Genomic DNA, 17800 nt, shown 5'->3' with positions numbered 1-17800 from the left:
AATACAAGAATACCAAGTATGAGCGTTCTTTAAAAACTCCCTAGTGCTCGTCTCTTTAAAAACATTCTTTCATTGAATTCATTCTTTGCTTTGTATATTAGTTGGACCCTTTCCAGGACTTAGGAGACAAAAATTCATCAGGAATAAAGACAAAGAGCAGGGTGAACATTTTATTAGTACTTCCTTTAAACTTAAGACCACATAGAAAGGTTTACACTGAGTTGCAGAGAAATGTAGGATCTTACCTTTTGTTTACATCTACTTGCTTTACTGGAAGCTAGTTTAACTAGTGCTCAGTACTACTCTTATGCTCAACATGTTTGGCCTAAATCTATCTGAAAGAATGGAACCCAACTTCTCTTGTGGAAAGTGGTGCACCACTTGAAGTTGACTTTGACAGTTCCCACAGTTGAAGGCCTGTTATAAAAGTCAGACCCAATTATCCTCTCTCTTTAACCCTGGTTATAATTCTGTTTGTGCCTAGTTTTGGTCCAGATCTTTCTTTAAAGCAGCACGAGCCTGAGAAGGTTGACATAACCATCCTAATTTGGAAGTACATTGTGCATGTACACAAAAAATTAGTACTGAAATTAGGGTCCAGTGGAAGAGTGATCTGTTACAATACTTACACTCCCTAGTCCAAGAAAATTTCTTACCTTCTTAAAGTCTGTCATCATTTGGGACAGTGTTACGACTATGCTGGCACAATGTCCAGAGAGAAATGCTTTTCTGTAGTGGTATGGTTCTGTGCTCAGTAGTATTAAATTTGTGAAGTAGAAGGTTATACACAGTAGTTTATTTTGACCTTTATCAAGTGTGAGCATATTCATCACACCTTCAAGTGGTAGTTGCAGAAAAACAGAGTATCTGCTTTCCCAGTTTTTCTGTCTCCTAAATCTTTGTGCAATACCATAATATTCCTCTTCACACCAACATTCCCAGACCTGTGTGATAATGTCAGAGCTCAGAGCAGTGGAACTATAAGGCACAAACTAGACTGCCTGGAATCCTGAGGTTCCTCCCTTTTACTGTAAGGTAACTCCACCAAAACCTGTGCAACCACAGCACTGTAAGATCAGTGTAACAAGTAGGGAATCCAAATGTAGGAAATGGTGCAAGTCCTGAGTACTGTCGTGAACAATTCATCCCTGAGGGGAGATGCACGTGCTGCATTAGGATCACTTCTTCACCATTATCCAGTGACCTGCTGTGGATTATAATTAGGCTACTAAAGTATTATCTGCCTTTTAAAGCACAGTAAGTTCCAAGAATCCCGAAGAAGCCATAATGAAGAGAGCAAGGTTTGACAAAAAAGATTGCAACTGAAAATGGAAATATACGATCATCAGGAACTTGCATTATAAGTGTAATTTTTTTACAAGAAACTGTAAAACTTAAGTAGGAAATGTACAAAGAACCAGGCTGTAATTGCTATAAATTACCTTTTGGATCCTCTAATTTTTCGTTCAACCTTTCTTTGCATGATAGCTTTTCAATAGGTATAATTAAGTTCTCATCTGTAGACAAGGAAAATTAAAGGAAGAAAAAGATGGAAGGACAGACCTTTAGAAAAAGGGTATGAAGAACCAATCTAGGTGATGCAAAAGAAATGAGGAGGGAAAAAAAGCAAGCAAGAATGAATATCTGACACATTAGTAACTACAATGTCTTATTCTTGTTTTCTTAAGCAGGAAATGTTACTCCAACAAGTTACTCTACAAAGTCCATTCTAATTATGGACTACCAATATGACTTACCAACAATGCAATCACACTCCATTTACAATTTCAAGGACTTGGTCATATCTGCAAAGTTGACTGATCATAAACTTACAATCCTTCATAAATAAAGCACTTGTAGCTATTTGCTCTTATCTTATTTTGCCTGAGAGCAATATTGTGGCTGATGGAAAAAAACCAAAACCCACTTAAATAAACTATAGTTATTTAAACACAGCAGTGTCAACTTTCAGATTTTCAATATGAAAAGAGAAAAGTTATAATTTACATGTATTGTATTTCCATGATCCATCTATCCTGGTTTCATGTGTGTCTGTCTTAAATGTTGCTGTCTCCCCAGTATATAAAACATCACATGCAATTTAAGATACTGATAGAAATAATACCAAGTATTTTCAAATATAAAAATTAATCAGTTTTAGTGCTTTGTTTCTCTAAATTCTTGGTAGTAAGACAAATGCAGGATTTCTACCATTAGTATTCATCTTAGTTTTATCTTTAGTGCAGTTCAGTAAGTAGATGTCTAGACTATCAGTGAAAACATTTGGAAGCAGATGTTTGCCTTTCTGTGCCTGATTCCCTTGCAAGCTTATTTATCAATAAATTACTTCTGAGGCAGATGGATGCTCTATTTAAGAAAACAAAAATGATACACATGATGACAGCTTTAAAAAACCTCTTCTATTCCACAAAAAATTCTGGTAGGTGCTGTTATTTTTCCACTTTCTAAAATCTTGCACGCTAATTCAGATGAACAACTTCAGCTCACCTGACCTTCAGAGGGGAAAATCAGGTTTGTTGACACTGCAGAATGGCTACTAAAGTTCTGTTAAAAAGGGGTGCAGCATCTGCATGTAAGCAAACCTTCTGAAGTTCTTGCTGTACAAGCATGTAAAGCTGCGAGGTTTATTGGCAAGTAAGTGTTGGAGAGTGACTCGTGCTAGCTGGACAATGGCTGCAGAGTTGTTAACAAGGTAACCTCCTGTAACAGGGACAGTGTACCTGAAGTACAGGGCTTGGTGGTGAAAAGACAGATTTCAGTCCGGAGTCTGATGCTTTCCTCAGTGAAATCTTAGATGAAGTGTTTAACTAGTGTTGGCACTCACTCTATAAGATGCTGATAATAGTGTTCTTCACAAAATATAGTCTCACTGAAAGTTCTTTCCTGGAAATAAGGAGACTTTTCTTGCAGCAAAGGCTTTAGGACAAGGCCAAAATTGATAAAAGACATGTCTAAAATATTAGGCAGCACTTCTATTACATGAGTACATCACCCACCACTTTGTTTTCATGGGTGACACTGCTGTTTGATAGTGTTCCATGGCACAGGGAGCAGGTAGTAATGAGGTGAAACTACTTGCTTAAATATAGTAAAATAATGGTCTCAGTGGATTATATACAAAATTTATCTTGACAGAACTTTATAGGTAGGGGTTGGTCTGCACCTTCCTAATGTTTTGAAAGCAAAATACGTAATTTCACATATGAAAAAGTTGTTATTTTAAGAGTCTTTCACTAAAACAAGAAAAAAAGAGAGCCTGGAATCTAAGCTAAACTGCTTAAGTTAAACCAGATGACCTTAACTAAAATAATTAAATAAAGTACAAGAAGATATAATGTGACCATTTACAATTACACTTTTACCTGTAGTATTTCTGCTGTAAGTCAATCCTCCCCCAGCATTTGCCAGTGATTTAGAAAACAACTGGTTGTTCCAGGTTCTGTGTGATCCTTCTTTATTGACTGCTGCTAAAGAGACAGTCTTCGGGTTTACACCTTAGAAAACAAATAAAGGAAAATGTTATAAATACCAAATTTCAAACATAATTCAACCAATAAATGACATTTCTAGAACAGAAAACCAACACTGAATTTTTTGTCTTATGATGTAAAACACCATAACTGTAAATTAACCATGTCCATTGATTAGATTTTTAAGCTGAACCATGAAAACCAGTGACACTGATTTAAGAACAATTCTCTTCATGCTTTGAAAAGGAATTTAAAAAGATGTTTCAGTAGAGTTACTTGGTTTCTATAAAACTATAATCTCATAATTGATATTTTTGTCTGTAAAAAAAGGAACACACAAATTAAAAATACCTATCAAAACCTGGGGTTCCCAAGGCTGAAAATAAACTATTTCTTCAAGGGTTAAGTTAAAAAGTAGGACAAAGATGTTCTTGTTACTTCAGCATGTTACAAGCATTACAAGAGTTAATGGGATTACAACACATGAAAGCACCTCCCAGATCTACTGGGTGCAGAACTAAAGTAATAGGGATAAATAACAACTATGTTCTTTGGACCTATTATTCCCTTACATGTCGAAATTAATTATTTTTTACATCTACACCTTTCTCGTTGAAAACCACAGAGACATTTGAATTGTGCTTAAAAAAAGGTAAGAAATACACATGACCCTTCCATTTGTGTTACCTTTAGATAGGGAAGTTCCTCGCCCTTTGTAATTTTCTTTTCTTTTGGACTTGAACTGTAGAGTCTCTGGGCATCCTATTTAACATTCAAGAAGTGATTTCATATTCAGAAGTCACCACTACCCTAATGAATTCCTGACAAATTAATCATATGTTGTAACAAAACAACTTCCCCGACAATGGGGAATTCCTTTGTGAGCCACCTAAATTCTCACATGTGGATTACAGAAGTCATGATATGATTACTGTAATTGTACAAACCACCATGGTAACAAATAGAAGATACTAAATGAGACACCAAGAAAATAATTCGATTATAGAATATATTCAGAATACTAACTAAAGGAAACATTCTTTTTGCTTTCTCCTTCTTTCCATTCTAAATCCCAGTAATTACATAATATCATGTTATTTTCCTGATAAAATCACCCAGATTTGGACTAAGATATCTATTTCTAAAGAAAGATGACTACCTTAGGAAAGTGGGAATTCCTACCAATGCCAGTGGCTGGATATTTCTAAACACTTTGTACAAGGAAGGGGACTGTGTTTATCAGAACTTATGTTCAGAAAACCCCAAACATGCTGACACTGCAAAATTGGTAAATATGCATGATATAAAATCATAGAATCACAGAATGGTTTGGGTTGAAAGAGACCTTAAAGATCATCTAATTCCAACTCCCCTGCCATGGGCAGGGACACCTTCCACTAGACTGGGTTGCTCAAGGCCCCACCCAACCTGGCTTTGAACACTGCCAGGGATGGGGCATCCACAGTTTCTCTGGACAACCTGTCCAGTGCCTCACCACTCTCATAGTAAAGGATTTCTTCTGTATATATTTTCTAAATTTCCCCTCTTGCAATTTGAATCCATTACTCTTAATCCTACCACTACGGTTCCTGATGAAAAAAATATATGTAATTTCTTTAGTCCTCACATACACCTCCTTATGGGTTAATCAGGATATATTCCTAGTAACCCAAGAGATGTTGGCTTTATATTACTGAGGATTTTTTATGTTACTGGTCATAAGAGGGCCTGTGAACTTTTATGGTGTACAAGCAATGTTGGTTGGGGTCCTGCCACGTTTACATAGCCAGGAACTGCTGCATCAATTGTGATGAGGTTTGTTCTGGGAAAGGCATTTAGTCCAAAATTTGAAAATTTAGCCATGTTATGAACAATAAAATTATCCAGTGAGAAATCTAAAGCTCAAATGTACTGTATGTGGATTGTGCACAGCTTGTATTTTCTACATGTATTGACTTTTAACCTTACCAGGCAGATATCTTGATTGGTTTATATAGTAATCTTTTGCTGATGTATTTGATCTTTCGGAATCATTTCTCATCAGAACTGTTTTGTTTTCCCCTCCTGGCTGGATACAGCATGAAGCTTTTGGTTCTGGCACACTGAAAAATCAAAATTTTCAAACCATGTGACCAACAAGTCCAGCCCAGAATATCACAAGCTGACCTTAGCCTGAAGAATACAGTGCTCTTCACTTATCCTACTTCTATCAGTAGAGTCTGTTTCCACAAAGTAACAGTCAAACATAGCACCTCACGAGAGCCTGACCTGGGATTTGAAGAAAGAAATGTATCCAACACTATGGAATTAAAGCAAATGTGGCAAAATGGCAGAACACAGTACCACTTAACCCACAAAGGAAATGATGTCAGTATGCCAAATTTTAGTGAAACAGGTTCTTAAGTACACAACAAACACCTGAACCATATAGTACCTGAAAATAAACTTGATTCTGTATGGAGATTACCGCCACTATAGCAACACACCCAAAGCTGATCTGCTCATACAACTCTTGGCATTCTTGCAGAATTTTGGTGACTTGAATTTTTATAGACTTGTCTTAATCAACCTATAAATCTACTTATGGATACTGTTTACTAAAAGAAACTGTGATTTTATAATTGTAGGACCTACCTAAAAAGAAATTCCTTGTTTTTCTTTTCTTTTGACAGTGCAATGCTAGGCTTCTTTGAACATGACATTCCAAATTCAGGGTCATCCAAGTCATCCCAGCTATCCATAGCCTTTACCAAAGTCTGACCCCACCGTCTTCTGCAGGTTTTAGGACCTAGTACACCATTCAGAGGGCCACTAGCTGCTTGTTTCTATTTTAAATTAAAAAAAAAAAAAGTTAAAATAATAATAATAATAAAAAGAAGCACTTCAATTCTAAAATTTTATACTTTGTATCTAGTATAACTCCTGACTACTGCTTACAGATTTTGAGAGAATTTTTCCCAGTGTGTTGTATCTATCTGTTTTGGTCATAGTCTCATTATGACTTTAAGCACAAAACATAGTAATAATGCCAGCATGTATTTGGAGTGTAGTTCTTTTGGACTGTTATCCTTAAATTGCTCAAGTCTACCCGAAGCAGTGAGGTTAACATTCTGTTTGCAAACCTAGTTCAGTGCTCAACCCCTATTACTGGCACCTTGCTGAACTCATGCTCTAAACAGTGGTAGATGAACTGTCAAGAAATAGAGCACAGTGGTGCAGAACACTGCTGTGCCCCCAAAGTAAATACAGCAAATGAAAGAAACCGGTCAGGCCTTTTCTTTAACATTCTGTTCCAATGAAATTACTAAATTTCAAAACTGTCCTTCCATCTGACTATCATTTGCTTTCCAGTATTCTCTGAATACCTATTATTTTTAACATACTTTGTACTGCAGTTCAGTGAGTACAAGTCAAAAGCAAAACAGAAGTTACAAACCAAAGTTTACTAGTCATCTTCCTAAAAATCTTAATTGCTAAATTCTTACAAGGTTAGAAACGGGATATTTTTGGATATTCTCCTGCATGAGGCAAGTGTAGTTCTCCCTTTCCACTTCTCTATTGGGTACTGACAGTATTGTTGTGAATTGTTTCTCAAAGGTCAGTAAGTGACAGCTGTTTCAACTCCATTACTGCATAAGCATGTCAGTGAGGGCTATTATAAATGAATGTTATTACAAGCAATCTATTCTTCTAACTTGCTATAAAATTTTAATAAGCAGGCAGTTATATCCTCAATTAGTCCCTAGTTATCTATCTGTATCTCCTCTAATAAAACATAACAATTTTCAAGGCATCACCTGGCTGAATAAACAAAGAACTTGTAATAAAACCATCTATGTAGTTATTGAAGACAACTTACAGGCGATGAGTCTTTATTGATAATTGGAAAAAGTGGTTGTGCCTGTGGCTGCTGCTGCTTTGGTACTTGCTGGTTAGCTGTGTTCTGAGGCAACTGAATTTGCTGGAGGGGCTGGTGGTTAACCTTTGGCAGAGGCTGTGGCTGTGTTTTGTCAGATAAATCAGGTGAAGACAGAGGTTCTGGCTTAGCTTCCAGTTTAGGTAAAGATGGCTTTGGCTCTGTTGGCTGAACCGGTTTAACAGGAGTCTGTTTCTCCAGATACTGTGGAGGAGGTCCTAAAATTTGGCCAACTTGAAAGTAAGGGTACTTCAAAGCCTGCAGAAGAAGATATAACACACTAACTTTACTTCAAAAATTTGACTTCGGTAACCTCATCAAGGATCAAAGTAGGTTTCTGAAACATTTGAGCAAGCTTTTCAGCACAAATGAAAGATGGATGCAGAACGAGATCATACATAAAGTCTATATTGAGAACTAGCAGTTCTGTATTTCAAACTCTTCCCATCACAGAACTTAGTAATATTGATCCATTTGTACATATGACAGCAGTCATACCCTTTTGTTCCCTTCTTTATTGCTAGGTGGAGTCTGTGTTTTGAGGTGCATTATACATCCAACACCATTCTATATTTATGCAGTGAAAAATTTCAATTTTAAAAGAAGTAGTCCCCACTATCTTGACCACATGCCTTATTATATGTTTCCCCTGCTGACCGTGCTTTGGCAACTCAATGAGTAGGCTGAGGTTTTTAATTAAAACCAGAACAAAACCAACAACATCAAAAACACCAGAAGTGAGATGATTGCCATGTCTGGGTTCTACAATTAGAGGATGTTAATGAGCAAGGTTTCTCCCCCATTTTTCTTATCACCAGCTTTTGCTTTTCTTTAAAATACATTGTGCTTGCTGTGCCTTCATAGTGTTTATTAAGAAAATACAGTGTCTGTCTTAAGGCAGATGTTTATTTGATCCTTTTCCTCTGACCTTTCCATATCCTCTGCTAGATGTAGAGCATGGACACACCTTAGTAACTCATCTCCTCCTATATCAAAACAACACGCTCTGCTAATCCTTCTGGGTAGGATCCCACTCTTTGTTAGTTCTCAAAGACATGTTTTGCCTCAGCTGCACTCAAGAATCGCTGCCTTTGAACACATTGCCATGTATATGCATTAAACTCTTCCATCTGACTGTGGATTACACAACTGCTGCAGCTGCTTCCTCAATTACTCACTTGGTTAAAAGCTAGTTATTTGTTTTGTAAAGCACCATACAGTATTTTGTGTAGAGGTACATAGTACTGGACTACAGACAGATGTCCATCACTGTACAATAGACATGCTTTATAAAGAGGAGAGAAATGGTTGCTCTGTTTGGTACCATCTGCTGAATGTTTCTGAATCACTTCCATTACATCCACCTAGAATAACTTGCAATATGTCCTTTCTTTCCCAATTGTATCCTCTTTTATACCTTCTAAATAGGATTACATTAGGTATGAATAATAAAAAAAACCTGCACAGAATGTAACCATCTTCAGTCCTTGAAATATGTCTTTTGAAAATTAACTCGGAGAAAAATTGTGACCTTTGTGGCCTATTGGTATGTTCTTCATAGAGTTCTTTCCATGTAACTTCGTACAATTCACATTCCAAGTAAAAATAGTCCTTAGCTCTTCCATACTGCATTCTATCTGTGGCTTTACAAAAAGCAAGGCTTTCGAAGTTTTCAGTACCTCCCTTTGTACAGATGGGGAGGAAAACAGAAGTGGCAGAAGTGTCTGATAGATACAATTGAAACACTTGCACCTCAGCTATTTCTCTGTAGTGTACAGAGAGAGTTTTAAGATATGCCAATATAGAAGACAGCATTGCAGAAATAACTGAAGAGTTTCTGATGTCTGCTGAGCCAGGTTTAGAACTTTCTCTTCTCACCACTTAGTCTCATTCCCACCAAAGTGTTCAAAATGAGGAGACATTTGTGGCCATCACTATTATGGTAATCAATTGGTTTCTGTATCTACAATTTTTTAACAATGCAATAAAATTCAGTCTTATACTTAATCATTCATGTACTCAGACCTGACTTGCTGTAGGTCTCTTCTTTGGATTCCAGTTCAGCATGTCACTCATAAGATGTATTGCTTCATTGCTTGCATTTGGGATGAGAGTTTTTAGGCTTATAGGGACACATTGTGGGAAACGGAAATTCATGGCAGAAGCAAGGTGGTATCCTTCTGTCCAGTCACTCTGTTTCAAAGGAAAGAAAAATCAGCACCAAAAAAGAACGAAGAGGTACTTAGATAAAATTTAATGCAGTTGTAGTTGTGCTTGGTGTGCACAGCTCCTTCCTATATAGTTGAAAACAAGCATTCCTGTTTTCTATGACAATTATTACAACACCAGTGAATGCAGCATCAGTCTCCAATGGCAGTCCTCCTGAGGTCTCCTGTAGCTAAAGGTGGAATCATCACCATGAATAACACACTTGGACACATCTATTTGAAGGAGACAAGAGTGCAGCAGTACCAGGAATGGTACTGAACATCCCATCTGCCACAGAAATGAGCCCAACAGCTAACTTCAACACACCCTCTTTATGGAAATAGCAGAGGTGAGGCCCTTCCATCCACCATGCCATGGTTGTATAACCATGATGCAGCCTATACAATATAGCACTGATCCCACCATTAGGACAGTCAATGTTTAAGTTACATCTAGACAGTATTGCAACATTAAAAAACCATGACCGCCAGATAAGAACTTTTTTTAAAGTGTTTAACTTTCCAAAAGTAAACCCTGAAGTCCTTTGTTGCTTGATAACTGCATTCTTGGAATATAGAACTAAAGGACTATCAAAGACCTCAAGAGATCATTTAGTCCATGCCATTGTCCCTTCCCAACAGGTGTTAGTCTCAAAAAGCTTCCAGTTTCTGGCAATCCACAACCACTGTATACAGACTGTTCCAGAGAGTAATCTCCTCAAGATTAGAAAAATGGAGGTTTCTCATATGAAAATAAAAGACCACTGTTGAGTGTCCTATCATCCATAGACACCAAGAAGGAGTATTTGATTCTTCCCTCTAGAGTGGCCTTTTTATACATTGGAAGGTGTATTTGTTTTCCTTTCTTCCAGTCTTTTTTTGCACAGGCTAAAGAAACCCAAACAGTTCCTAGGGTCTAGGCTTTTAAAGTTTTATTTCTTCCCTAGACTCTAATTTTTCTCTCTTAAAAAGGAAAACTCTAAACTGGATATAATATAGCAAGTGAAACAGAAAGATTAGTTCATATGTTAATGAGCAATACTCCTTTCTCCACACACTGGTATGGTATTTGTCTTTAGACATACAACAAACTAAATAGCTCCTAAGGCCTTTCCTACAGATGTGTTAGCTGGATGGTTACCCACAGCTATTTATGTAGCTGATTATTCCTGCCTAAGTACAGCACTCTGTGCACTACTAAAAACATTTCTTTAAAGCTGCATCTCTACTTCTATACATAAAAAAAAACCCCCTCTAAATTCTAATCTTGTTTTCTAACATAATCCTTCTCAGCCTGCCATCTACTAGCTTAAGTAGCAAAATCTACTCCACCAGATGGCCTTCAATACAACTTTAAAAACTTCATCAGATGCAGAACCACTCAAGTTCTATTCAATTCATCTTTTGAATAACAGCCAGTGAAGCTTACTCTCTGTGTAAGTCTTTCCAAACTGGTATGCTCTTATCATGCAGTTTGTATATAACTATGCTGATGAGGGACAGCATCAGAAACCTTACTGAAGACAAGGTATGATATCAGTGCTCTTCCTCTATCCACCAAGCTTATTACACTGCTACAGGACAAACTGGACTGATTTGATACAATTTGGTCTTAAGGTACCACGATAGCTATTACTCATATTTTTATGCAGAACAGTTTTAGCTATGTTAGCACAGTCCATGGTAACAATAAAACCTCAAATACAATTGTAAATCACATCTGGTTAAAAAAAGTCTCAAGATTTCAAGCAACTTCCTATTCCACCTCAGAGAATAGTTTGTTCATTTAAATTAATGGAGAAAGACTTCCCTCCTTCACTGCACTGTCCTTCTTTATTGAGTTTGGTGGCATTCTGTCTGCTAGAAATAGTGATAAAGGAACAGTTTACAACAAAGTACCAAGGACTGCGTGTTGAACTGGTGAAGCACAGGGATAAAGTAAAAACAATACAAGAGCAAAAATGAAAAATACATTTATATTTATAAAAAGAAAATTAATTTGGAATAACTTAAAGTGTCATTGCCAACCCTCATCTAAAGAAAATGCATTTCATTAATCTCTCCTATTGAGATTGTCATCAATTTTTTCATTAAATTCACATACTCCAAGTGCACCACCACTGCCAATAACTGAATAGTGCAATTTAATTTATTTATTAAAATAAAGAAAGAAACTTAATTTATAAAATAAAACAAAATAGTTGCCTGCCACTATTTAAAACACCCAGATTCACAAAAGTCATTGGTGTGTTGTTATGGACTTAAGCACAGGAAGGTAAACTGGAATGAAGATAGCTTCTGGGCATAATTCCTGTAATTCATTATTGCAGGATAACAGAATAAATGAAAATGCATGACTGAAAAAATAGTATTTTTAAATCTATCTGCAAAATCAGACTATTAAAATAACTGCTTACATTTTTCAGAATGTAAGTACTTGTAACAAATGATTTATTTGTTGTGATAATTCCTATAATCGTATTTAAGTACTCCTCTTACACAGCAATCTCCCTGAAGAATGCCTTAGCATTGTTGCAAGGAGAGAAAATTCCCAAGTCTGTCCAGCAGATGATGGGTACAAAGTAATTAATTACAGTTTCCTGATCCTAGAGGGCTGACTTACAATGCCCTTAACTCTTAAGTTCTTTAGTGGAGGTTACAGTTTTCTCTGGAATACTCAAGCTGGTAATGCTCCCTTGCTTTCCCAAGCAATAAGCTTTCTAGTCAGGGAATGACAGACTCTAAACAGTCAGGATTTGCTTCTGTTAGTTCCTTGTAAGGTTAGAGGAAAAAACACAGCAGTCAGCTCAGTGCTGCTCTGCTACTGCACACAGTGAAAACCTCTCTCTGATCTGCCTGCTCTTCAGAGCTTGTTTATGCTGTACAGTGAAAATGTTCCAGAAGCCAGCATGGTGCTGTCTTTCAGATATTCTTCATATACATCAAAATGTTCCTCTTACTGTCCTAGACGTGCAATCTGCTTAAAAAAGCTCACATCTGCATCTGAAAACTCAAGTCTTAAAATACTGCTCCTCTTGCACATTATTCCTGAGGCACAACTGTGTCATGGCAAGCACTGTTTTACACATCATACCAATTTTCACTAAGTCCTCTAGACTCAATTTTCACTTCCACAACATATCTATAACTCTCCACCTGACCTTTTCCTCTCTGCTCTGCCATGAGTTTGCACCTGTTTCTCAGTATGTTCTCTTGGATATTTTCCCACCACTTCGAGCTCTGCGTGTTCCTAGCTAAGCTTAATCTATTTCTGTTTTAAGTTTTCTGTTCCTTACTTCTCTATTGGTAACAGCTCCTTTACTGGACAAGAACTATACTAAATTTTGTATCAGTAAGAACACTAATGAAACTGATGTTTCTCTCTCCACCCTTAGGTTTTTCAGATCTACGTGGACTGTGTTTGGTCAGTTATTCCACCAATCTCTATTTGCATCCATAAAATACTGACAAACATCTGCCATTTCTTACTTCAGTCTCCAAAAATATTTAACTGCATATGGTCTTTTTTTTTCAGTTCATTCAAAATTTCAAAGGTAACCTTATTCATTTCTTGCATGTTCTTCCCTCCACTTGCTAAAACAACTTTTAAACTGAAGTAAATATAATTGCATCCATTTTTATATGCACCACCCAAACCTTCCTTGAAATTTTAAACAGTATTTAGCTCATCCACAAAATAACTGCAAATAATTGTTTTCTCTCTAAAATACTGCACATTTTCCCTCCATTACTTCTTATTGCTAATAATATTTATGAGACATCTGTGTTTGAGATGAAATGTTTCTTTTATGCTTTAAAAGTAAGAAAAGCATAATTTGTCTTATTTATGGTAACTTTTACAAGTTCCAAATTCTGGGTGCCAACACAGAAGAATTACACTTCTGGGAAGGGAAAGCAAATTGGCTCTGGCAAATTAAATCCTAGGAGACTTCTGATTTGCCTTCCATTATGAATAGCTTTAAAAAACTAAATTAAACAATTTTATCTGGCTTTCATCAGAGGAGAGCAAGGCAACACAAAACGGTATGATATTCAACAGATGCCAATATGCAAGAGAAGACTAGCATTACATGCCTTAATGGAAGCTGAAAAGAAATACAGTTGAGAAAACGGTAAGTCTGCAGGAAACCTATTGAAACAATAAGTTAATACCTATGTTCTGAAAGATAACATTGAATATTTTGTAATAATTTGATTTAATTTTCTTTGTAATACAATTGTGTGAGGTTTTTTAAGTCTGACCTTCTTTGGAGTCCCTAGTACTTGGCAAATTTTGAAGATTTCATCTACTTCACTTGTGCCTGGGAAAAGAGGTCTGAGTGTGTACAACTCAGCCATTATGCTGCCAACTGCCCATATATCAATAGGTGAGCTGTAGACAGATGATCTCAGCAAAACTTCAGGAGCACGGTACCTGTGAGGATGGAAGGAAATAACAGATAAGTTAAAATGGTCACAGGAAGGTTATTAGTTAAGCTAATGTATTAAATTCTTGATATACTTACCACCTGGTAGAAACATAATCTGTGTAAGGTGGCTGAGATCTTAGTTCTCTAGCCAACCCAAAATCTGCTATTTTCACAAGTTCTGGTCCACTACAGAGAAGGTTTTCAGGCTTCATATCCCTATGAAAAAATCCTGTAGAAGACCAAACAGAAAAGAATGGCAAATTATCACAGAATCACTTCTTAAGCAGCACTTCTAATAGGAGTAATCCAGTATTTACTTTGGGATGTTTTGGAATAGTATAGTGGTTTTCAGTCTTTTTTCTTTCTTTCCTAATTGGTTTTTTTTTAATAAATTCAACATAAAATAATTGCAACCTTCCTCCAACAACTGCACACATTTTCCCTCCAGTGATTATTACACCAAGTGTTCTTAAATTAACAAAGGTAAACCGTCATTAGCACACTAAGGAAAATTAATTGGCTAGTGCAGCAACATCAAGTGAAAACCCAGTCTCACAATGAGATCTTCTGCAAAAACTACAACTGCTTTTTCAGTTTTGGATAGTGGAAAATTGAGCATCTGACACGTTTACTTGATTCATAGAATTCCTTGAATGATTTTTAACTAGTTATTTATCACTGTGACAACAAAGGATATCCAAATCCTGCTCAGAAATACTAATATTAGTAATGCAGGCACATAAAGCTTCTTCAAGGCTTGCTGTTGGCTTGAGGACCTCTATACGTAGGCAGTGGTTAAGTCACCAAGCAAATTAATTCTACTGTTTAATTGGAACACACAGTTTGTTATGTTATACATTAATTTGATTGAATTCCGCTTGCTAGAATAAAGCACTGAATTTCTGCATGCATAAATTGAAAATAATTGTAAGAAATTGGCTGAAATTATTACAATGAAATAAAAATGTTCAAATTTATTATACCTGTTATTCCCTTATACACTTATGATCAAATCAAAATATTAATATTGTAACTTAAAATTGGAAGTTTTTCTTAAAATCTAATATTCTCATTTATCTCACAGAGAAATGAGGTAGGAAAAGAGGATGCTAACAATCAGAGAACAGTATATGATCCTGATCAGAAGGACAAGAAAATGTCAATTTCTGGGTATTTGATAATACTGAACAGAATTAATTATTCATTTAATTCATCGACAGGCCTCTTCAGGGTACACTGAAAGCAAATCAAACCTCACTAGGAACACTGTTTCTTATTTTATTTTCAGCTAGTATTTTATTGTCTCTGGAAAGTTTTAAGTATACCAATGTGATGTGAAGAACAACTATGAAATAAAAATTGCAGTTGAGCATGAGAGTAAATTGCTACCTTTTTAAAGGCAAAAGAGTTTGCTACCAGTATTTTAGAATACAGTTCACAGACAGATATTAAACATGAGGATTAGGAGTTTTGCAAACACTGAAACTTTTTGTTCTTGTGAGCACACTTCACCTCTTGTTGAGACTGTGCCTGTAATTCCTAGCAACATCCCACTTATTAAGCTATTTAAATCCAGGTTATATTTGATAAGGATATTGTTTGAATTTCTTAGTGAACAAGTTATGTTCACTAAGAGTAGAGTATCATATTAGTCACAGTATCTCAACACAAGAGTATTGATGTATCAATGCTTCTCGATTAGATCTTTTTGAGGAAGCGGAAGTGTTTAGTATAGCACAGCATACAAGTTTCTTTAGTTTGTCTATACATCTTCTAACTAAAGTAGAAAGAACTACTGAACAGTGTATGAATGAACAACATCCAATGCTTTCCAAATGAAAGAGGAAAATCCAGTTATAGGAAAACAAAGAGTAACTTCAGGCACAGTTTAAAATTGCACCACACTTGAAACAGGTAACCACGATTTATTAGAGATGATTAATAGCCCTTGCTGGGTTATTTTATTCAAGTTATTTCTGTGCACAATCTTATTTTCTAAAAAAGTGCTGTACCGTTAAACTCTAGTAGGAAACCTACCATGTTTGTGGATGAAAGCCAGCCCTTGCAATATCTGATACATCATGTTTCTGATGACTGACTCGGGGAAAAACTTGTTTCTGTGAAGAAACAGGGTAACAACTTTATATAATTAAGAAAAATAATGTATCTTCAGAACACACGTTTGTTTATTTTGCATAACACATTGTGAACACATGAGAACAGACCCATCAAGTCAAAGCAAGAAAGATGCAACTCTCATTTCAAAACTCTACTGGGGCCTTAATCCCACCCATTTTAAGTGCAGCAGCAGAACTTCTCTGCTAGGAGGTTCATGGTGCTGTCTCTCTGTAGAAGCTGGTTGGCCAGCAGTGCGCTTGACCAGGTGAACGTGGAATGTACAGTAGTGTAACAAGGCAGAGACGGCACAGTGCAGCACTAGTAGGTGCATTACCCAGTGGTGCCCTTAAGAGAACCCTGATAAGAGCAATGCTGCTCAGCTGCAGATTAACACTGTGCTAATGTCACCAGCAGCTATCTCAGGATGTCAACCCAAGAACTTGGCACATTAGGAGATACAAGTGTATGACAAAGTCTGAAGGAAATACGCATTGAAGGCAAAACAATTCAGCAAAGGAAAATGTTACTGAAAAGGCAGGTCCTATTTCAAAGTCCCCCTTCTAAGCCTTGCTATGTACTGTTTGTCCAAGATTGCAACATCAGGGTTAGCCTATATGTAGGCTGCTCTTACAAGCATGCATGCATGCACCATCCCCACCTTAAGCCAAACCTGTGAGCAAAAATAGCACAAACAGTGTTCACACAATCCTTCATACGTTAAAGTGAAGGCTATTGAAGAAAAGAAAAAAAACCAAAACACAACTCTTTGGAATTTCTCTCATGGCATGCAAACTCTCCTGTTAACAATTGATTGAACTTATTTCCAAAAGCATTACAATATGCAGTGTTGTAACAGAGCAATGCAGAATTCTACTCTCACATAAGCAGATGCAGCAACTGGTGTTCACATCAACAGGGCTGCAAGAAGAGCCAAAACCAGAAATTGCAATGTCTTCTTCAAGGTAGTATGAGAATCATTAAATAAAGCATTATAGCACACTACTTTTTCTGTGAAAAAAAGACATACCTATCCTTCATTAGCTGATAAAGATTTTCCTTCATGTATTCAAATACAAAGTAAAGGTGGTCATTTTCTCGTATGACTTCCTTCAATTTTATTACATTGGCATGGTTTAGCTTCTTCAGAGACTGCAACAGAGCAAAATACGGCTTCAGATAACCCCACAGTGACCTTCATTCCTTACCAGCACTAAATTTTTAACATGTAAGTTTCTAGCACAGAATCCACACAACATATTCATGTGATACCCCATAATTTATCTTGCAATCTGTTTTAAAGAATAACAACACAGCAGTTGGAATAAATTTCAAAGTAAAAATTAACTACATTAATAGTAGTTCAAGCCTATTTCTAGAGATTACCTCAGAGCTGGAGTAAGGATTAGCACCAAAACCTAATTCCCTACAATGAAAGGCAAATCTGAAGCTGTAAGAGCTCTTGATCACTGAACTGAATAAGAAAACCCTGCATTCTTTTTTTTTTTTTTTCTTTTTGGCATGAAACTTTCACGAAGAAGGATTCTCTTACAGATGTTCTTTTTGGACATACTGACTTGTGTGAATCTCCAATAAGTTAAATCTTTAGTAGAGAGTTTTGTATGTACAGAAAATCAGATG

At 36.4% G+C, this 17800-nt stretch overlaps 1 protein-coding gene across 7 annotated transcripts in view; it reads right to left on the bottom strand.

Moving 5' to 3' along the window:
* Window positions 1–17800, bottom strand: part of MAK (male germ cell associated kinase) — a 29483-nt gene that overhangs the window by 3935 nt on the left and 7748 nt on the right. For 4 of the 7 annotated variants that reach the window (XM_048309397.1, XM_048309406.1, XM_048309377.1 and 1 more), the window contains 11 exons: window positions 17190–17311; window positions 16082–16161; window positions 14141–14273; window positions 13878–14049; window positions 9433–9600; window positions 7351–7665; window positions 6126–6316; window positions 5460–5593; window positions 4179–4253; window positions 3384–3515; window positions 1443–1517 (listed from right to left, as the gene is read on the bottom strand). In XM_048309397.1, coding sequence (XP_048165354.1) covers window positions 1443–1517; window positions 3384–3515; window positions 4179–4253; window positions 5460–5593; window positions 6126–6316; window positions 7351–7665; window positions 9433–9600; window positions 13878–14049; window positions 14141–14273; window positions 16082–16161; window positions 17190–17311 — 1597 coding nt within the window. The remainder of the gene's footprint in view (window positions 1–1442; window positions 1518–3383; window positions 3516–4178; window positions 4254–5459; window positions 5594–6125; window positions 6317–7350; window positions 7666–9432; window positions 9601–13877; window positions 14050–14140; window positions 14274–16081; window positions 16162–17189; window positions 17312–17800) is intronic. The other 3 variants (XM_048309420.1, XM_048309412.1, XM_048309428.1) reach the window with 3 other exon arrangements.

The sequence above is a fragment of the Corvus hawaiiensis genome, chromosome 1, assembly GCF_020740725.1.
Source record: "Corvus hawaiiensis isolate bCorHaw1 chromosome 1, bCorHaw1.pri.cur, whole genome shotgun sequence".
Classification (NCBI taxonomy): domain Eukaryota; kingdom Metazoa; phylum Chordata; class Aves; order Passeriformes; family Corvidae; genus Corvus; species Corvus hawaiiensis.
Note: the sequence above shows the minus strand (reverse complement) of the source record. Positions and strands in the feature narration are given on the sequence as shown.